The 18,145-nt window shown below is 53.0% G+C and overlaps 1 protein-coding gene across 5 annotated transcripts in view; it reads right to left on the bottom strand.

Annotated features, from left to right (window-relative positions):
* Window positions 1-18,145, bottom strand: part of NOS1 (nitric oxide synthase 1) — a 56,632-nt gene that overhangs the window by 19,247 nt on the left and 19,240 nt on the right. For all 5 annotated transcript variants that reach the window (XM_085509541.1, XM_085509542.1, XM_015878395.3 and 2 more), the window contains exons 2-13: window positions 15,458-16,404; window positions 9,415-9,547; window positions 5,614-5,751; window positions 5,330-5,475; window positions 4,890-5,052; window positions 4,137-4,228; window positions 3,807-3,948; window positions 3,366-3,505; window positions 2,829-3,003; window positions 2,536-2,637; window positions 1,447-1,641; window positions 536-621 (exon numbers count right to left, since the gene is read on the bottom strand). In XM_085509541.1, the coding sequence (XP_085365667.1) occupies window positions 536-621; window positions 1,447-1,641; window positions 2,536-2,637; window positions 2,829-3,003; window positions 3,366-3,505; window positions 3,807-3,948; window positions 4,137-4,228; window positions 4,890-5,052; window positions 5,330-5,475; window positions 5,614-5,751; window positions 9,415-9,547; window positions 15,458-16,164 (2,219 nt within the window). In that variant the 5' untranslated portion in view covers window positions 16,165-16,404. The remainder of the gene's footprint in view (window positions 1-535; window positions 622-1,446; window positions 1,642-2,535; window positions 2,638-2,828; window positions 3,004-3,365; window positions 3,506-3,806; window positions 3,949-4,136; window positions 4,229-4,889; window positions 5,053-5,329; window positions 5,476-5,613; window positions 5,752-9,414; window positions 9,548-15,457; window positions 16,405-18,145) is intronic.

The raw sequence follows: 18,145 nt of genomic DNA, 5'->3' as shown, positions 1-18,145 counted from the left end.
GCAGGGGATAGGGACTTGTGTGACCCATTGCTGGGGTCAGCCAGCCATGGAGAGCAAATCTCAGCTTGGCCCTGAGCCGTTGCTGCCTGAAGGAAGGTTCCTCAGGAATAGGAAGTCCTATTGTACTGCTCTTTGCAATGGGGACACTCAAAGTTTTGGACTTGTACAGGAGACAAGTGCTCCTTGAGTAGCTAAGGAGTTAGGGGGAGAAATATGAATACAAACTGCATCTTGCCTGTGTCTGCATGGCCCAGAAAAGCTGAGGAAGGAGGAGCAGGTAATAAACCCCCAGGATATGCTAAAGCCATTCCTGAGCATTGGAGAGTACCAGAGGGCAAACCAGCTTGAGAAGGGTCTGCATGGAACACCCAGTATTCCCTTGGCCACAACTTCTGAAGGTCTACAGGGATTCTCAAAGGGCTCCTGCTTCTCCAAACATTTCCCCCTTCAGCAGCCTGGACCTGAACTGGCAGCCCCTCAGCTTGCTGCCATAAAGCAGGACCGTCCCCAAGCCCTCGCTGCCCACTGTACTTACTTTGCCAATTTCTTAAAGCCAATGGCCCTCTTCTTGGTGGGTGTCCCATTGACTCCCTTCCAGATGTGGGTGTTCCAGGGGTCAGGCTAGGAGGGAGAAGAGCAGCAGCTGATGGGCAGCGCTCAGAGCTTGGAGAGCTACTGCACCCACTATGTTAAGTACTGAGTTCCTCTGGTTGGGAACAGGAGGACCAGCTGGCCTCTTAACCAGCTTTATCACTTGTACAGCTCCTCAGAGACCCCAGGGCATAGAAAATTATAGTTTAATAAAACCTTGGTGGCTCCTGACAGGTTCTGGCCAAATGCCCTCCCACCTCTGGGATGAGCAGTAACAAGCCACAAGGACAGAGCAGGCAGGGCCAGCAGGGGAGAAGCGATGTGAACACATCCTTCCCCTTCCCAGCCCACAGGTTTCTTTTTCTAAGAGGCCCTCTGGGAAGGGGAGGCAGCTGAAGCAAGTAACAAGAGCAGAGAAGCTAATTCAGTGCCCTCGCAGGCGGCTGTCTGTAATCAGGGCCAGGAATCATTGGAGTTCCTGGTGGATTGCTTACAGAAATGAACAGCCTGCTCCTGTTTTCTGATTGTTCCTTGAGGGCTCTTGACTAAAGGTCACATTGTGTGAAAGCCAGCAAAGCAGAGACGGTTGCCTAATGAGGGAGCATTTGCTTAGGGCCTTTTCTTCCCATGGTCTGAAGTGTTAAATACTCCTGCAGCAGCACTGTGAGCTACTGCTCGGCCTGGTGAGACCTCAAGAAACAGGAGGTCATTTCAACTCATTCATGGGCTTTGCTGCCTGCGCGGACAACTTGGTGAGGAGACCAGGTGGGATCCCTCTCCTTCCTCCATCCCCCAGTTTCCATGTCCTGGCTCCCACCCTGCTCCTGGTTATTGCTTTGGGCACACAGAAGGTACCTGGTACTCAAAGGAGGGTGTGAGGCGGTAGTTGAGCATCTCCTGGTGGAAAACCGGGGTGATGCTGCCAGACATGGGTGGCACAATCCACACCCAGTCAGCAGGACAGCCCCCACGGCAGCGGTACTCATTCTCCATGTGCTTGATGAAGGACTCAGTGGCTGAGTGGTGGTCCACGATGGTCACTTTGTCACTCTGGTGGGGGAGTAGAAAGCAGAGCAGACAACCACAGGTTAATGCTACTCAAAGGATGGGAGCCCAATGGAACCATTCTCAGCAAAGCGACTCAGGACAGGGAACAGAGCTTGGGATGTGCACCAGGTGTTCCATGCAATGGATGGAAATGCTACCAATGACCAATGCTAGCAGTGAAGTTCAAAGCTGAAGGATGTTCATTTTGGCTTCTGAAGTGAACGTTTTCTTCTAAGGTGAATCCAGGAACCATCCAGAAAGGCTCACTGCTATGGTCCTGCAGGACAGTGGGGGGTGAAAAGGGGGACTGCTAACCCTGCTCTTCCCAATGAGAACAGACACCAGGCAATCCTGCCCTCGTCCCTTATGAGCAGCCATGGTAGGGGATGGGTGCTCCTCCTCTTATTTGACATAGACTGAGGAAGAAACAATGTGAGAAAAACAGGCTGGAGCATCACCCTGCACAGCCCCCCAGAGAGCTCCCAGGGCTCTCAGAACTGATGGCACAGCTCTCACCCAGCTCCAGGAAGGGCTCCCACCCTCTGCAGCTGGGTGGCCAAGGACCAGTTTTGCAGCTTAACCTTTAAGTGCAAATGTGGGGGAATCTGGGCCTAATTTTGCCTCACCAACAGGACAGAAGGGGTGAATCTTGCCCTTCGGGGCCCTCCCTCTGCATAAGCAAAGCTCAGGTGCTGATAGTGCTCTTTCCAACATCCAGGGCAGTGAGATTATTAAATTTCACTGCAGGCTCCTGGAACAGCTCAAAATGAGGAAGGCACAGCATAGTTTCAGCTGAGTTTCATCAGTTGCTGCTGTCCTTGTGCAGGACTCTCCACACATGTCCCACATTATCCCTGCAGGCCAGCTCAGGCCTCTCAAACACTGCTGTGCCCGTACCTGGAAGCTGTACAGCACAGCAATGTTGATCTCCACCAGGGCCTGATCCTTCCACAGCGATGAGGTTTTCCTCATGTCCAGGTTCATTTTCTTGGCCACTTGCTGCAACAAAGCATGGTCGAACAGAGAAGTGAGGATCTCTGCTTGGGGACAAGGACCCAGAGAAGGAGAACCCAACTGCTATCTGGAAGGTATGATCAGCTGTCCTGCACTCCCCTACCCATAGCACCACTGTCCCCGTGCCCCAGTGACCTCACATCAGGAGCATCTGGCCTGTTTGAAGAGGGGATTACCTCCAGGATGTTGTAGCGGGAGTTGTCGCAGTAATCCCGGACCCCAATCTCCGTGCCCATGTACCAGCCGCTGAAGGGGCAGGCAGAGAACTCCAAGCCACCAATCTCAAGGAGCATGTTGGACACTGCAGGCAGACCGTACCACTTCAGGCCCAGGTCCTTAAACCACTCGAACCTGCCAGGATGCAACAGGGTCAGGTAACCGGCAACATTTGGCAGGGGAATCAAGGAGGTAGCTTTGGTAGCAACCACTAGGCTAAAGGTTGCATGAGCAGAACATCTCCTGGAGAAGGTGTCTACCTTATGGAAGACATTAGGACTGTTACAGAGTGAAGTAAGTTCTGAGAGACTTCAAGCAAAGAGAAACCAGCTCTGAGACAAGAACACAAGTTGCTTTCTGCCTCCAGGTCACCTGCCTCCGAGAGGAAGGAAGATCTGGAAGCAGGCGTAGTCAAGTACCCAAGCCAGCAAGGATGCAAGCCAAGCACAGGAGATAGTTTGTGGTGAAACCAGAAAAGCTGAGCCCTTCTAACTTACTTGGGGTGCCGGATGGGCACTTCCAGCACTAGCTCTGGGGGGATTTCAAAGAGCTCTGGGTCATTGCCGTTGGCTTGGAGGAGCAGAGGCAGAATATCGAAACGGCCATACGGCGCCTTCCACCCTTGCTGAATGCAGATCTATGACAAAAACAGAGAGGGTCAGGAGTCCCTGCAGGCCATCTGCCTTTTGGGTGCTGTGAGCAGGAACTCAACCTTTAGGGTTGAGCATTGATCTCCATCCAAGTGAGCTATGCCATGGGTTTGCCTATCACAACCAACCCACGCATGGGAACATTTTTATTCCTAGGGGTGGACAAAGCCAGCACTGCAGGGGCTTTGATGCACACTGCAGACCCAGAACATTCCTGGGATGGCCAGAGGCACTGTGTGTCCCCAGCAGCCTCGTGGTGCCCCACAGTGAGGACCCTGGCACTGGTACCTCTGTCAGCTCCACGTTGGCAGGGTCCCCCAGGATGGTGCCATCAGGCTGCTTGTAGCCGGCGTAGCGGATGAGCTGCGCATTCCAGATGCGGAAGTCATGCTTGCTGTCTGTCCGCTGTGGGAAGATGGTGATGGCAGATCTGCGAGGGAGAGGCAGCGCTGGTGAGCACCAAGGAAATGGCACAGCACAGCATGGGCTGCATCACCAGTTCCCCAACACCAGTCACACTCGTGCTCCCACAAACAGGTGCTGGCTGTAGCTGTACAGCTGTACAGCAGCTGACACAGATCCCAATGCAGAAACTATGGTGACCCAGTGTTGGCTCACCTGAGGTTCCCTTTGTTGGTGGCATATTTGATGTGATTGCAGATGTAATTGAACATCCCATGGGCTGTGGTGCAGTCTCGAGCATCAAACACCTGAAAGAGTGCAAGCAATAGTGGTGGTGCTACAGGATGCATGCTGAGCTCCTAGGGCAGAGTCAGGCAGAAGGAACATAGCACAGGGAAGACCCTGGAGACCACTTTGATACGTTAGGTAGCCACAGCTCCATAATTATGTGTTCCCTGCCTTTATGGCAGGTGGACATCTGATCCCGATGCTTCTGCTTTGGAGAAGCATCTCCTGCTCAGGCAAAAGCTTCCTCAGTGCAGTGCTCTCAACCCAGCTCACCCTCTTGCAGCTTTGATTTCTGTTCATTCTTGTAGATCATAAGTCAAGGCTGAAATTGGGAGGTCTGAGGGACACTGAGGGGGTGAGGAAAACAGAACATTGGCTCAGCAGTAGGCTTGAGGCCAACATTGTACAGAAATGGCTCCCCAAGGTTCAGAAATGCTGGGAATTGTTCAGCAACATCTGATCTATGCTTCAAAGGGGCCCCACCAGCTCCCTGCCACCAGATTCCACTGGAGATCACTAATTCAGATCCTACTCTAGCTTCCAGCTAGTCTAAATGGAGCCAGATATCTCCTATCATAGCATCTCTTGCACCACAGGTGCACTTCTCCAGAGTGCCAGCTTCCAGTTGCCTCTCCAAAACCCCAGTATATCCTTTGCAGGCTGTACTGCTGTGGTGCTCACCTGCAGCTTGGACCACTGAATCCTGCCCACACAGCGGGCTGCATTCCTCCAGGCATGCTTTGCACCATAGATCAGCTCTGTGTCCCGCAGCTGGTAGGTGTCAGTGGCTTCAATCTCCTTGGTCACCTCCTCCAGCCTCTCCATGTGGGCTTTGGAGCCAGACCTGTGAGGGCAGGGGGTGGAGGAGATGGCATTCACCAGCCTGGTTGGAGGACAGAGAGTCCTGCTGGTCTCCCCTTAGGAGCATGTGTGTGCACATGTGTGCACCTTCAGATAACAGGCTGCCAGATGCAAATGGAAGAGGTCAGTCCTCAGTGTGGAAGCACACAGTAAGTCCTATGAATGCAACTCCATGAAGAAGCAGCTGCATCATGGTCTTTGTGTTGACTTTCAGATGTGAAAGGTCAGCATGTGCAGCCCCTCCTCTGGCCAACACTTACCTCTTAATGGAGGAGTAGTATTGGTCAATGAAGTCCTTCGCCAGGAGGAGCACCTCCTCTTTTGGCCTGGTGTCTTCTGACTTACGGACGTGCTGGCTGGGGGTCATGACGGATCCCATGCAGATCTGCTCAGTACACGCTGTGGTCTGGCAGGACAAAAGGAGGCAAGCACAGTTACATCCAGCTCTGTATTCCCAAGCAAAAAAAGAAAACATCTTCAGAGCACTGTGATCTGCTCAGTTGTGTTCAGACACCTTTGGGGCAGTGCCACCAACCCTACTCACCATTGCTGTCTTGAGATGCAGAGTGTCATGCAGCACGGAGCCCGTCTCCCAGTTCTTGATCTTGACGAACCGCGGGCATTTGGAGGGACTGCCATTCGCAGTGCTCTTCGTCGGGGACTGCCGCCCTGATGGTGCTGGCTGGGTAATGGAGAAGACCAAGCACAAGGTTAATGTTCATAGATGGGGTACAGGGAAAAGGCACAACAGCGAGGACATGAGTGCTTAAATCTCAGCGATGGTACGATGAGAAAAGGTGCATGATCCAAATATTTGGCAGCATTTGAGAATCTGCAATGGAGCCACTAACTCTCAATGCCATTGAGAATTCATCTCTGCTCACCAGACAGCCAGACCTGTAGGAGAAGAGTTAAAAAGCAGAAGTGACTGAGATGAACACTATGTTCAAGTTTCCCAGTGGAGGACATACCTCTCTGAAGTGTGTGAGATGTGTCTTTTTAAGGAGCATCACCTGCTCAGGTTGTGCACGTGCCAAGCTCAGCCTCACTGATATGCGCCCTCTGAGACAGAGCTAACAGCCTCTGAGCAAGCCAGAGACATATCTGCTTTGATATCAACGCAGGAAGAACGCAGGAATAAAGATGGATACATTATGCAAGTAGGAGGGCTGCTGAATTATGCATGGTCGGATTACTTCAATGTCAGCTCTGGATCTCCAGCCCACCTCAGTGCTCTGCGTCAGGGCGCGCTCACACAGCACGTCCTGAATCGCATGCCAATGGTGGAAGGGGCTTGAATGAGGTTTGGCTGCACCTTCTGCTTGCAAGCACTTGTGTTTGTGCATGCTTTCAGATCTCACATGCAGTACTTGTGATGTGAGCTCTGCTCCCACAGGAACTTGAAATCTTAAAGAGCAGTCCATGTCTTCTGGGGCACACATGGCAGGGAGACCTACAGTGGTCCTGGGAAACAGAGACATTTCTTTTTGGAATCACGTCTCAAATTCAAGTGTGCTTCAGTGATTGCTGCTGGAGGTTTCAAGGGGAAACCTGAGGCCACAGGAGAGCCAAAACCGGATTGGAGAAGGCTTGCCCCCCTGCAGAACAGGTCTATGGGCTGAGTTTTGATGTAACCTTCATTGAACTTTGCAGCTCTTTCTAATCCATCCACACAGGTTTGCTTGTTCTAAGTGTAGAGGTGGCACTGCCTTCAGATTTTCACTCCTTGTTGGTGGCATTGTAGTGAAGCATAGCTCTGGGCTCTTGCCACGATCATGGCTCATGGAGCAGCAGCAGTAAATCCAGTGTTACAGCCCCGGTCCCCAAAGGACTAGGATAAGAACAGCCAGCACACAGTGCAGGAATCTCTTATTTCAGAACAAGCTGCTCTGCAGATGAGCAGACCCAGGGGGAAAGCAGTGGGGGCTGGAAGGATGACAACAATGCGGTTGCACCCAAGAGCAAACCATGAACCTATTCTATTCTATTCTATTCTATTCTATTCTATTCTATTCTATTCTATTCTATTCTATTCTACTCTACTCTACTCTACTCTAATTTATTCTATTCTGCCTTAAATCTCTCTCAAAACCACTCCCTTTTGTTGTTGTCTTTTCCCAGCAGACACCTGCAAGGCTTGCATCCTTGCTGAAAGTGGGCCACAGTCCCAGGGCATGCTGAAGCCCCAGGTGAGGGTACCACACCTCCAACCACAGTACAAAGCAATGAAGAGCAAGCAGCACCCAGAAGGATCGGGGAAGGACTCCATGTGCGTATGCCTTTCCTGCACAGTATTGCTGGAGCCAAATATCACCCCAGCTTCTGCCAGGGAGGCTGTGCGTGATGTTTTAATTAGGCAGCTGTGATATTGGTGACTCAGGATGGGCGGCAAGGCACACATTGCAGAATACATTATTGCAGCACCTTCCATGGGAGCATGGGCTGGGGAGTGCAGCTCGTGGGTTGTCTGCAGTTCTTATGGATGGGAGAAACACACTGGGTGCTGCCTGGGAGTAATGGGGCTGGGGCATTTCCTCCTAGCCTGCATCAGCCCCTCTGGCTGAAATTGCATTTTTCATTGTTCTGGAGCTGTAAGTCATCCTCACAGTCACGGAGCAGATGCAGGTCCCTCCCTTTGCAGCCTGCACACACATTCCCTGTGCCATCCTGGGGCTCCAACAAATCGATCTGCATGGCTGCAGCACAGCACACCTGCTGGGGTCAGTGCAGCTCCCAAGGGCTTAGGGCTCCTGGGAAACAAGCACAGCACAGGTTGTGGTTTTGCAAGAAAAACCAAAGTTGAGACCTAGAGAAGGGATGGATGCCCGACTGCCTTTCAGCACTTTATTACAAGCACCAGTGAGCACTGCCCACCTGGTCAAGCATCTCCACTGAATCCTGCCTTAAAGCTTTTATCAGTAGCTGGGGTTTGGCTTGATGCGAGAAGTTCAGCAACACTCCCACCACCCTTTCTCCTGGCAGTGAGAAGCAGCCCTGCCTCCAGGACAGCAATAGGATGAGAGGGATCAAAAGAGAGCACTGTATGTTGAGCGGGAAGGAAAATAAAGAGTTTAACAGCAGCTTAAGTCTGGGGATTTTGGCAGCCTGAACATAGAGAGGAATTAAGCTCTGAACACAGAAGGTTATAAAGTGCTTATAGTAACAGACACATCCACGCATGGAGCTTAGTGAAGGAGGCAGAGTGGTGGTGGTTTCCAGAAAGGGAGCACAGCAGTGACCTGTCCCTGGGAACTGGCATAGAGACCTGCACACTGAGCATGGGGGACAGGGACATCCATCTGCCCATGGGACACATAGGGTGGCAGTGGGGAGTGGGTTGAGTGTTTGGGAGAGATTCCACACCAGGGGGTGGGGGGCATGGCACAGCTGCACAAGGCAGTGGGCACAGCACCGAGCTGCCAGAGCACACAGAGCATTTGGACACCAGTCTCAGCCATAGGGTTGGGTTTGGGTTATCACATGGGGGGACAGGAGCTGAATTCAGTAATCCTTGTGGGTCCCTTCCAGCTCAGGATGTTCTCTGGTTCTATGGAATAATCCTACAAGCGTTGCATGGCAGCTCATTGGAGCTGGGAAGATGCACCAGACTGAGGGATCTGCTGAGGGCGTTCCTGAGCTGAGGGAATGCTGGTTTTCTCAGAAATCTTCATGTGACCATGAAATCACTTTGTTCCCCTCCTTTGGAGAACACAGAGTCATGCTGACAGGGAGAGGGTGGGCAAGAACACACAATCCCTGGATCGGTCCCCATGTCCTGACCCATGTCTGGTTAATCCCAGTGGGACACGCACTTGACCACGCAAACTGTGCCATGCTCACGCACATTGCGTTGTCCCTGGGGTAATTCTGCCTCTCTCTGGCTTTGCTACAAGTGGGAGTTAATCCATTTCTGGCAAGGGAGCCTGAGAATTTATGTCTGTGCAGCATCAGGAGATGAAAAGGTGCGGTACAACACGTTATCTGAAGTGCTGTGTTGAATTGCTGTCATATAAATCAGAATGACCTTAACAATGAGGCTCAGCTTTTTGCCACCAAAAGGGACAGTGGTCCCACAAGGTTTAGGAGATGTGACCCAGCCGTGCTCTCACTGCACCTTGGCTCAGTGGATGAGGGGCAGCCTTCCCCCACCCAAGCTATGGGTAATTTGGCTGCTGGACCATGTGGGCTCTGTACACTGTCAGCTGTCAGGACCAAGGATCCTCAGGACAACCCAAACAATCCCTGAAGGCCATCCATGGGGTGAGAGCCCACTAGAAGGGTCCCTACTCCACCACCCATCCCCACCCAAAGCAGCACAAAGGGTGGATGCTTGGTGGATGCTTACCTGCTGTGCTTCAGAGTACGGGTTGTTGAGGACCACGGGCGCGTTGTTCTTCTCCCACAGGTCACCAAAGACACGGTCATTCTCCATCTGAGCTGGGAAGGTTTTCTGCAGCTTGTTCTCCCCTTCCCTGAAACTGGAGGGTTAAAACCAGTGGGGTGAGCAGGCTGGGGATGAGCAGCAGTGTTGGGGCTGTGATTGCTCTGGGTTCTGATGGAGCAACTTCGTACAGGAGCAAAAACTCACAGTTTGTGCTGAGGGAGGGGAAGGAATGCTCTGCCTCGGCCAAGAAGATGAACCACTGCTGCGAGGGCAACCAAAGCACAACTGCAGGAGACCTGCACCCTGCCTGGCACCCTGCAGTGTGCCCACACCAGCCCCAGTGGGGTGATGTGAAAGATTTCCCGAAAGAAAGTAAGAGAACGAGCAGAATGCTGGGGGAAGGAGAGTCGTGCACATTTCTAGCTACAAAACCTTGCAGCAAAATCAGATGTGTCTGCAGACAGCGGTTGGTGTTGATGAGTGGAGGAAAGGAAAAAATCCAAGGAAAAGCCGGTGCTCCCAGGAGGGAGAGGCAGCGCTCTCTCCTCTTCCTGACCTTTACGGATGCTGCAAATGCTGGCGGGCGCGAGCGGCTGTACCTGGGTGGATCTGTGCAAACAAACAGGCAGCTCGCCTACACGGCGTACATCTGTAAGTCTGGGGACGGGAATGTCCCCGGTGCTGCTGCCCCTGTCTGCACAATGCGACTGGTGGAGCTCTCGCTGCACCATGTCTGTATGCGTGCTTTGAATGGGGAGCGTCTGCGGGGTGTTCGTGAGGCTGCTAAATGCCATCCAAACAACGGATGGAAAACCACCACTATACGAACCCACACAAAGGAGAAAAACAGAGTCTGGGAGATGTGAGACCCAGAGTGCGTGGGCTGCAGCATCCGTGAAGGCACCGACAGCCCCAGCGATGCCACACTTGGGAAGGAGCTTCTCAGCTCCATTGGTGCACGTGGCCACGGATGGGTCCAGTGCAGTGTGGTGCTGCTTTGCCCTTCCTCAACAGCCCAGCTCACTGTTAGCACTGGTAATTGTGCTGCTCCCACTGTCAGTCCTTAAAAAGCTTCCAGATGTCTCAAGAATCAGTAACGAGCCTTCCCATTAACGACAGCAGGCTCTGGCACCAACCGAAGCAGGACGTGGTGCTCAGGACATGATTCACACCAGCACGGTGCTCTCAACACCATCTTGAGGAGACACATTCGCGCAAACAAATCCAGTCTCATGACCTCCCTCGCCCTCAGCTTGGGTGAAGCTTAAGCAAAACACTTCACTTAGAGCCTTTCTCCCTGCGCTCTAACTTTTCAGCATTTTTTCCTGCATTTACAGCATAACATTCAGCTGCCAAGATATCACACTAGGCTCCTGGACATCTTCCAGACATTGGCTGCTTTAGGGTGAGCGTGGCCAGTGCTGTGCATGAGAAGGGTACAAGTGTCATTGAGGCAGTCTGTACCCAATTTTGTGCCCCCCAACACCAAAAAAAAAACAGTGGTGAGAAGGGAAGAAAAGCTGTAGGCTTTGCACCAGGACCAACATCATCACTTTCCCAGACTGGATGCCAACATAGAGCAGGTCATTGGCCTTTCCTGATGCTGTTGGGAACCAGCACAAACCACACACATTGGGATTTACCAGCCCATCAGGATCACTGGACACATCCCCTCTATCTAGGGGATCCCCAGCAGAAGGACAGCACCATGGAATCCCATATAACCTGGCTCCCCCCTGCAAGACAAGCCCAGCTGTTAAACCTCCTGGTTAATACAGGGATGCTTCATCCCTACAGATACCCAAGGTCAGGCTGGATGGGGCTGTGAGCACCTGATCATTGCAGGGGGGGTGGAGTAGATGGCATTCAAAGATCCCTTCCAACTCAAACAGCTCTATGATTATATGATTTTTATGAATACCTGTTTCCACAGCTGCACGCTCCTGCCCCCTTGCCCTGAGCCCCGAGACACCAAAGAGCATGAAGGCTGATGGATACAGAGCCTGTCAGCATAACGAATGATGGGCATGCACAAACCACCCTTTGTAGCTGATAAGCCTCCACATCCTCATCCAGGCATGGGCTGGTACCTGTGCCAAAGGCATGGAGAACAGCCAGATGCTCAAATTAAGTCATCGACATAGTTGACAACTGTGTGCATTAGAATCACGGAATCATTAAGATTGGACAGGGTGTCTATGATTCCCAAGCTCAACCCCACTGTGCCCCTCAGGGCTACATCTCCACACTGAACACCTCCAGGGATGGTGACCCCACCAACCTCCCGGGGCAGCTGTGCCACTACATCACTGCTCCTGGGAAGGGGGAGTAGACAGAAGCAGGGTGGATTTGATGGAGAAAAAATACAAGAGGCACCATCTTACAGCAAGATCCACGCAGGCGTTGGGGTTGGATGCTCAGAGATCCATGCCCTGTTGCACATTTGCACCTGGGGCAGCACCAGGTTGCACGCTGCTGTTTCAGCTTTCACTCACAGAAAGGTGGGACCTATTGAAGGAGTTGCAGTTAAACCATCAGCTGAAGCTGGTGCTGGCTCTGGGAGGGGGCTGCCCCCACAGCACAGCAGCTGTGCCCCGGCTGAGCAAGAGCAGACCTTGTTGGTTTGCCCACAAGTATCCGGCTCTTTCAGAGAGAGAAGCAAGGAGAGAAAAGCCCATTCAAAGCCTTGCACCAGTCCTAACCCAGATGGGGGGGAAAAAAATAAAACAAAAATCAATAGCTTCATTTTACAGTTATTTCCTGCCCGCTCCTTGAAGCTGCCCTGTGTGCAGGGAGCAGCCGGGTCTCTCGGACCCGTTGTTTTCCTCCCTTGGCCCCATCCCCAGGGTGAGCTGCCCACGCAGGATGCTTCTGGTCTGGAGACCCGTGCCAGCCTCCGGGCAGCACTTCCAATGCACTCAAAGACCTGCATGCTTGGATCAGAGCAAGATTCTGGGGAGGGACCTCGTGTTCTTCTGTGGTTCTGAAAGTAAAATGACTGCTTAAAAAAAGGCAGAGGAATCCTTTCCTCCCCCAGCCGTGCAGATTGCTGTCTCACCTCGGAAGAAGCATCTGGCTGTTTGGGAAAATGAGAGGCACCACTGTTTTCTTTTGACTAATTTGATGATGTTGCAGTGCTCGGAGTGATGAAGCAGAAAGGAAGTTGCTGAGAACAGCCCTTTGAGAAACATCTCCAAAGCTTTTCCAAAAAGGAAGGGAAAAAAATATAAATATATGAGCAAAAAAAAAAAAAAAAAGAAAAAAGAAAAAAAAGTTTGTCACTCGGCTCCTTTGAATTTGCTTGGCAGCAAGCGCTCTGATTTCCCAGGCAGAGATGAGAGGCACAACCGGCTGCTGCCATCCCCAGGGGCCAATTTGAGAGAGGTGATGGGGACGGAGATGGCAGGTTGGGATGCTATTGAGACACGGCTCCATCCAAGCCGAGGTGCCAAGAGTTTGGGACCCGTGTGGGACGGTCACCCACACACAAGGGAAAGGACCACAGCCCCCCTTGTTACAAGTGCAGTTCTCAGGGTCAAGCAAGTCTGGGCTGTGCCCAGTGCAGGAACTGGGATGGATGGGGCAGAGCTTCAGAGAGAGGCTGTGCTACGCCACAGGAGAATGCTAACTGGGGTTGAATGGGTGCTGGAAGATAAAGACCTGGGAAGAGATTGCAATGCCCTATTTGATCCCAACATCATTCAAGCCAATGTCAGGCATGACCCACAGCTGTCCTTATCCCCTTCCAGCCATGCTCAAAGAGTACCCAGAGGAGCTCAGCCTCAGTGCCGTATCTGCAACCACATGCAAGGTACCAAGAGCCCCCTGGGTGAGCCCAGTGCAGTCAGCGTGGTGAGGAGGAAGGGCTTACACAGGAGCAAGGAGAGGAAGGGGAGGGCTGCTCACTGCCAAGGCTTTGAGCTTCACTGTGTCACAGAATGCAATCACACGATAGTTCCAGGGAACCTTTCATTTCAGAGGTTTTAAAGTTTTGTGTCCAAGTGTGGAATAATGAAGACATCAGAAATGCAAATGAAATGTTTTGAGCAACACAAAGAGATTTTGGTGGCAGCGAGGGAGGTGGGAGGAAGAGAATTTTCTTGTAGAGAACTGCAAAATTATGGGGTTTATTCCAACGCAGGATGGAGCCTGAAACCCTGAAACTCTTTGTAAACAGAATCCCTGCTCCCAGCACTCTGCTCCCTCCCAAGCCCCCTCACTGCCATTTCCAACATGCCGCTTGTGTTAGGGAGCTGACCTGAGCAGCAAAATAAATCACAGCAACTCGGCAGGGTGGAGAGGGAGGAAAGATGGGACGTGACAATCTCTCCAGAGCTCAGAGGGAAAACAGACCTTAGGTTCGCTGGCAGGGAGTGAATCAAACTCTATTTTTATTGTCTAGCCCACGGTGAGCCTCGTGGCAGAAATGCCAGCTCTCATCATACCTTGCTCCCCACTTCCACACTGATTTATGACTGACCTCATGGCAGACAGCTCCAGCCACGGAGCGGATGTTCAGCCCTGGCCGTGGCTCATCCCATGAGCATGCACCATGTCCATGGGGCACCTCAAAACAGGCAAGGAGCTAAGGATGGATCGCCACAGGGGCACAGTCCCTGTCTGCAGGGGTTGGGGGGGTGAAATGATTATTTTTTTCCTCTATACAGACTTCCCATCTTTCTTGTAAGAAGCAATACCGATATCCCACAGCATCAGGTGTAATCCACATCACTTTCAGCAAAGCCCACCTTGAGCAGGAAACGTTCTGCTGCTCACGGATAACCTCAGCCCCACGCTGCCCCTCCGTGCCCTGGGAAAGCTGTCAGAGCTCTGCAGCCCGAGCAGCTCTGACAAACACTGCAGGCAGTGAAGGTCAGCACCAGGCAAAGATGGAGATGGAACAGGGTGGGGCTCAAGACCTGGATTGATGGCCAAGGGGTCCAGGCTGTGGGTCTGGAGCTCAACCTTGGGCAAGGGTTTGCACCCTCCTGATAATTAGTTAGAGCCCTGTTGCTGTTTTGATTAATGCCAGCTCTGCTCAGTCCCCCCAGCCTGGAGAAGCCCCAGCCTGCAGTATCATCAATCCATCAAGGCTTGCTTAGTTTTGGGCATTTCTTTGGCATCGACCAACACATCTTTCTGCTCCCCATCAGTCCCTGTCCTTTCTGCACATCTCCGGACCAAGAAAACTCTCCCTGCAGGAGCCCTTCCCCATGCCAAGCTCCGAGACTGAGCAGAGGAGGGGATCCATCTGCAACAGTGGGTGCAGAGTTCCTGCAGAGCTCCCAACAAATCCCCCCTAGCACATCCCCCCGCCTTGTTTCTCCCATCCTGCTGCAGGAGCAGGGCTGCAACTTCTCATCAGGCGGAAGATTGAAGTCTAATTTCGATTGAAAAGTGGATTTTCAACTCCAAACCACTTATATAGATTTTTAAAGGGTATTGGAAGGCGAAGGAGTTGAGCTTTGGTGAAGTACCCACTTTGTTAATATTTTTGTTGGTTTGAGGTCCTTCAATTTCAGTGAATTTAGAGTGCTTCAGTTTAATCTCTTCAAGTGTAGAAGAGATTCTTCAGAGAAAGAAAAAAAAAAAACAACACACATTTTTTGTTTCCCTCAACCAGAGCAGAATTTCCTTGGTGGAGATACGGCTGCTGGGCTGGGGACGTGGGGTTGGGGCTGTTCCATACCCCCCAGGGCTTTGCTGCTACACTGCATCTGTCCCAGCAGAGAAACGCTCTTGGAGCACTCTGATGTGCTCCAAGCACAACGCTCTATTTATTTCCTAAGCCTCCCCGTCTCCTGCATCTCCCTTTCTTCTGCCACCTGCTCCAAATTTTCCATCCTTTTCATCTTCCCCTCACAACAGCTTCCCCTTTTTCCCCACATTCCATCCCCATCCTGCTACATTGTAGAATGATTTAAGGAGAGCCACCCACCAGCACCTCCACCACCAAAAACCAGCGCGTCGCACCCAAGGTAAAGAAATGTATGCAGGGACCTACCAGTCCACCTGGACTTCTATATCCCTTGTCTCTACCTTGCAGGGCACATCTCCACCACCGTCCTTACTCTTCAGAAGGTCCAGGACAGGCTCGATCTCCTTGAGAAGCTCGTTGTCTTCCACTCCACCGTTGAGACAGAGGTGGCTGCAGGCACTGTCCTTCCCCTTGTTGCCATCCTGTCCTTTGGGGCTGGTGACCAACCCGTTGACGTGGACCACAGGCTCCACATCCCGCCCCGTCTCCCTGGTCCAGAGAGAACCCATGGCCGCGGGCAGCTCCTGGCCGTGGAGGTTGGGGTTGGACAACTCAACAGCTCTGGGTGCAGGGCAGAGGGGCCGGGTGACGCGGATGGTTTTGGGTGTCCCGTCGCCTGCAAAGGTGGTCTCCAGGTGAGTGGTGAAACCCTCGGGGCCGCGCAGGATGAGCACCACGTAGGTCTCGGAGGCGATGCTCCTCAGGATCTCTAGCGCGCTCTCATAGCTGGTGTCCACCAAGGGCCGCCCATTGACAGCTAGAATGATGTCCCCAGCCTGCACGAGGCCGCTCTGCTCAGCAGCCCCTCCCCGGATCAGGTCGGAGACGATGACGGGCGGCTTGCTGACGCGCTCCTTCACCAGGAAGCCCAGGCCCCCCACCTTACGCTTGAACAGCCTCACTGAGATGACGTTGGGCTGCAGCTGCTGCACGCTGAAGGCGTTCTCCTCCATGGCAGCCACCTGTGGGCTGGGAGCTGGATGCTGAGAACCAGGGTATGATGGGGCGACGAGCACTTTGTCTCACTGCAGCACACCTCGGGGCTCCGTCTGCAGCATCCTCGCAGCAGGTGTCAGCAGGGTGAGGGGCAGCGGGGGCATCGCTCAGCAGGCATCAGGCAGCTGTTCAGCACCGGGTCCAGCAGAGCATCCCGTGAGCTACTCAGGCTGTGAGCAGACCAGCAGCTGCTTTATCTAGTGGAGAAGACAACAAAGAGAGAGGAAGAAGTGATGTGGGGTAGATAGAAAGGGCCACAGATGCCCACATAGAGCAGCCCAGCCCTGCAGATACCAGCCTCCAGGCTGCAGCCTCTTGCGGCCCCATGTTCACTTTCCCTCACTCTCTCGCAGAGCAATTCTCACTGTCTGCTCAGCAGGGGATGGAAAGGCAGAGAGGGGAGCTGGAAGGGCTGCAGGAAAACCCTGCTCACACCTTGCCCTCCCTTCTCCAGGAGCAGAAATGCCTGAACACGCCGTTCACAAAGCAGAGTAGCGTTGAGCTCCACAGGGTTATGCTGGACATCCACCTATGTTTTGCTGAGTGTCTCCAACCCGGTGCATGAGATGGGTCAGGGGAAGGGGGATCCACACACCCCTGCCTAGGGCACAGTCTGGCCCATAGGCACCTTCCCACTGAGCCCTTGATGCTTCAATGCATCAAGAGGGAGAGCAACAGCCAGTAGCAAAGTGAGGTGGTAGGAAAGGACAGTCAGCTCCTCTTACCCAAGTTCTCACTGAGCTATTTGCACTGACAGGCACTTTTAAGCCTGCCTGATGGGATCGCAGCTCAGCTCCTCCTCTCCCCATACTCTGCAGCACTGGGGTACAAAGCAGGGCTCCCCTGAGCCCAGCAGTTCCCCACAAGCTGCCTGCGCTGGTGGCAAGCCAACCCCAGCTCCTGGGACCCTGTGCATCTGGGCAAGACTGCACAGTGCCCACGGGTCATTGGCTGCTGATGGGGCTGTGCGCTCACACTGCTACCAGCAGCTCCCAAACGCGCTCTGTGTTCCTCTGTCATTTCTGAGGTGCCCTGGAGATGTTTCTCTCCGGAGTTGTACTGTGGCGTTTAGCAGCCAGCTGAGATGTAAATGGTGTTTCTTGCTAAGTCTGAATTTTGGGGAGGAAACGGAGGGCACTAGGTCTGCAGACTGAACGCACTGATGTGGCAGACCTGGCCACCCAGAGGCATCGCAACGGGGATGTTTGCACCTTCAGCATCACCAGCTGTGCCCAAAGGACCAACTCCTTCCTTCTCCATCCCATCTCCACATCCCCAGCTCTACATCTCCAGCACTGAGGAGGTCAACACGACCCCAAATCCCGGGCAAGTCTGAGTCATGCAGGACTCATTTCCAACACGATGTAGGAATAAACGGCTCTGAGAGCTGTGTGAGCAGCACTCAATGCAGGACCGCCAGCCTCTCTGCCACGGGGTCAGCCCCAGTGTTAGTCACCACTGCAACAGTGCATACAGACCCCATGCAACGTGCTCAAAACAAGCCTAGCTCTGCATTCACCTTCCTTTCTGCAAGGAGAAAACCCCATGGCCCCCAGCGTGTGCCACCCTCTGTACTCAGTGCTGCTTTTCCACCATGGGGCATGATTTAGATGAGCCTCATAGCACCAACTCCATGCAATGTCTCAGGGAAATGCTGTGCCGGTGGTGCGTGTTGCCGGGCTCGGTGCTGCCTCCAAGCACCATTAGCAGCCTGATTTATGCAGCCAGCAGCAGCAGCAGGTGTGTCAGGTCGGGCATTCAGAGCTGCCGTCTCGGTCCTTCAAATCAGCACAGTGAGTGGTGTCACTGAGCTCTACTTGCATGGAAACATATTTCAGCCTGGAGGGGGGCTGGCGCTGTGTGCCCCCATTACACATCTCCGGCTGGGCAATCTGAGTCTGCCTCAGTTTCCTACCCCTTCTGAAGCATAAACCAGAG

The sequence above is a fragment of the Coturnix japonica genome, chromosome 9, assembly GCF_054131305.1.
Source record: "Coturnix japonica strain WE chromosome 9, WE-NBRP24, whole genome shotgun sequence".
In the NCBI taxonomy this organism is placed as follows: Eukaryota; Metazoa; Chordata; class Aves; order Galliformes; family Phasianidae; genus Coturnix; species Coturnix japonica.
The sequence above is the reverse complement of the archived record's forward strand: the minus strand, read 5'-3'. Positions and strand labels throughout refer to the sequence as shown.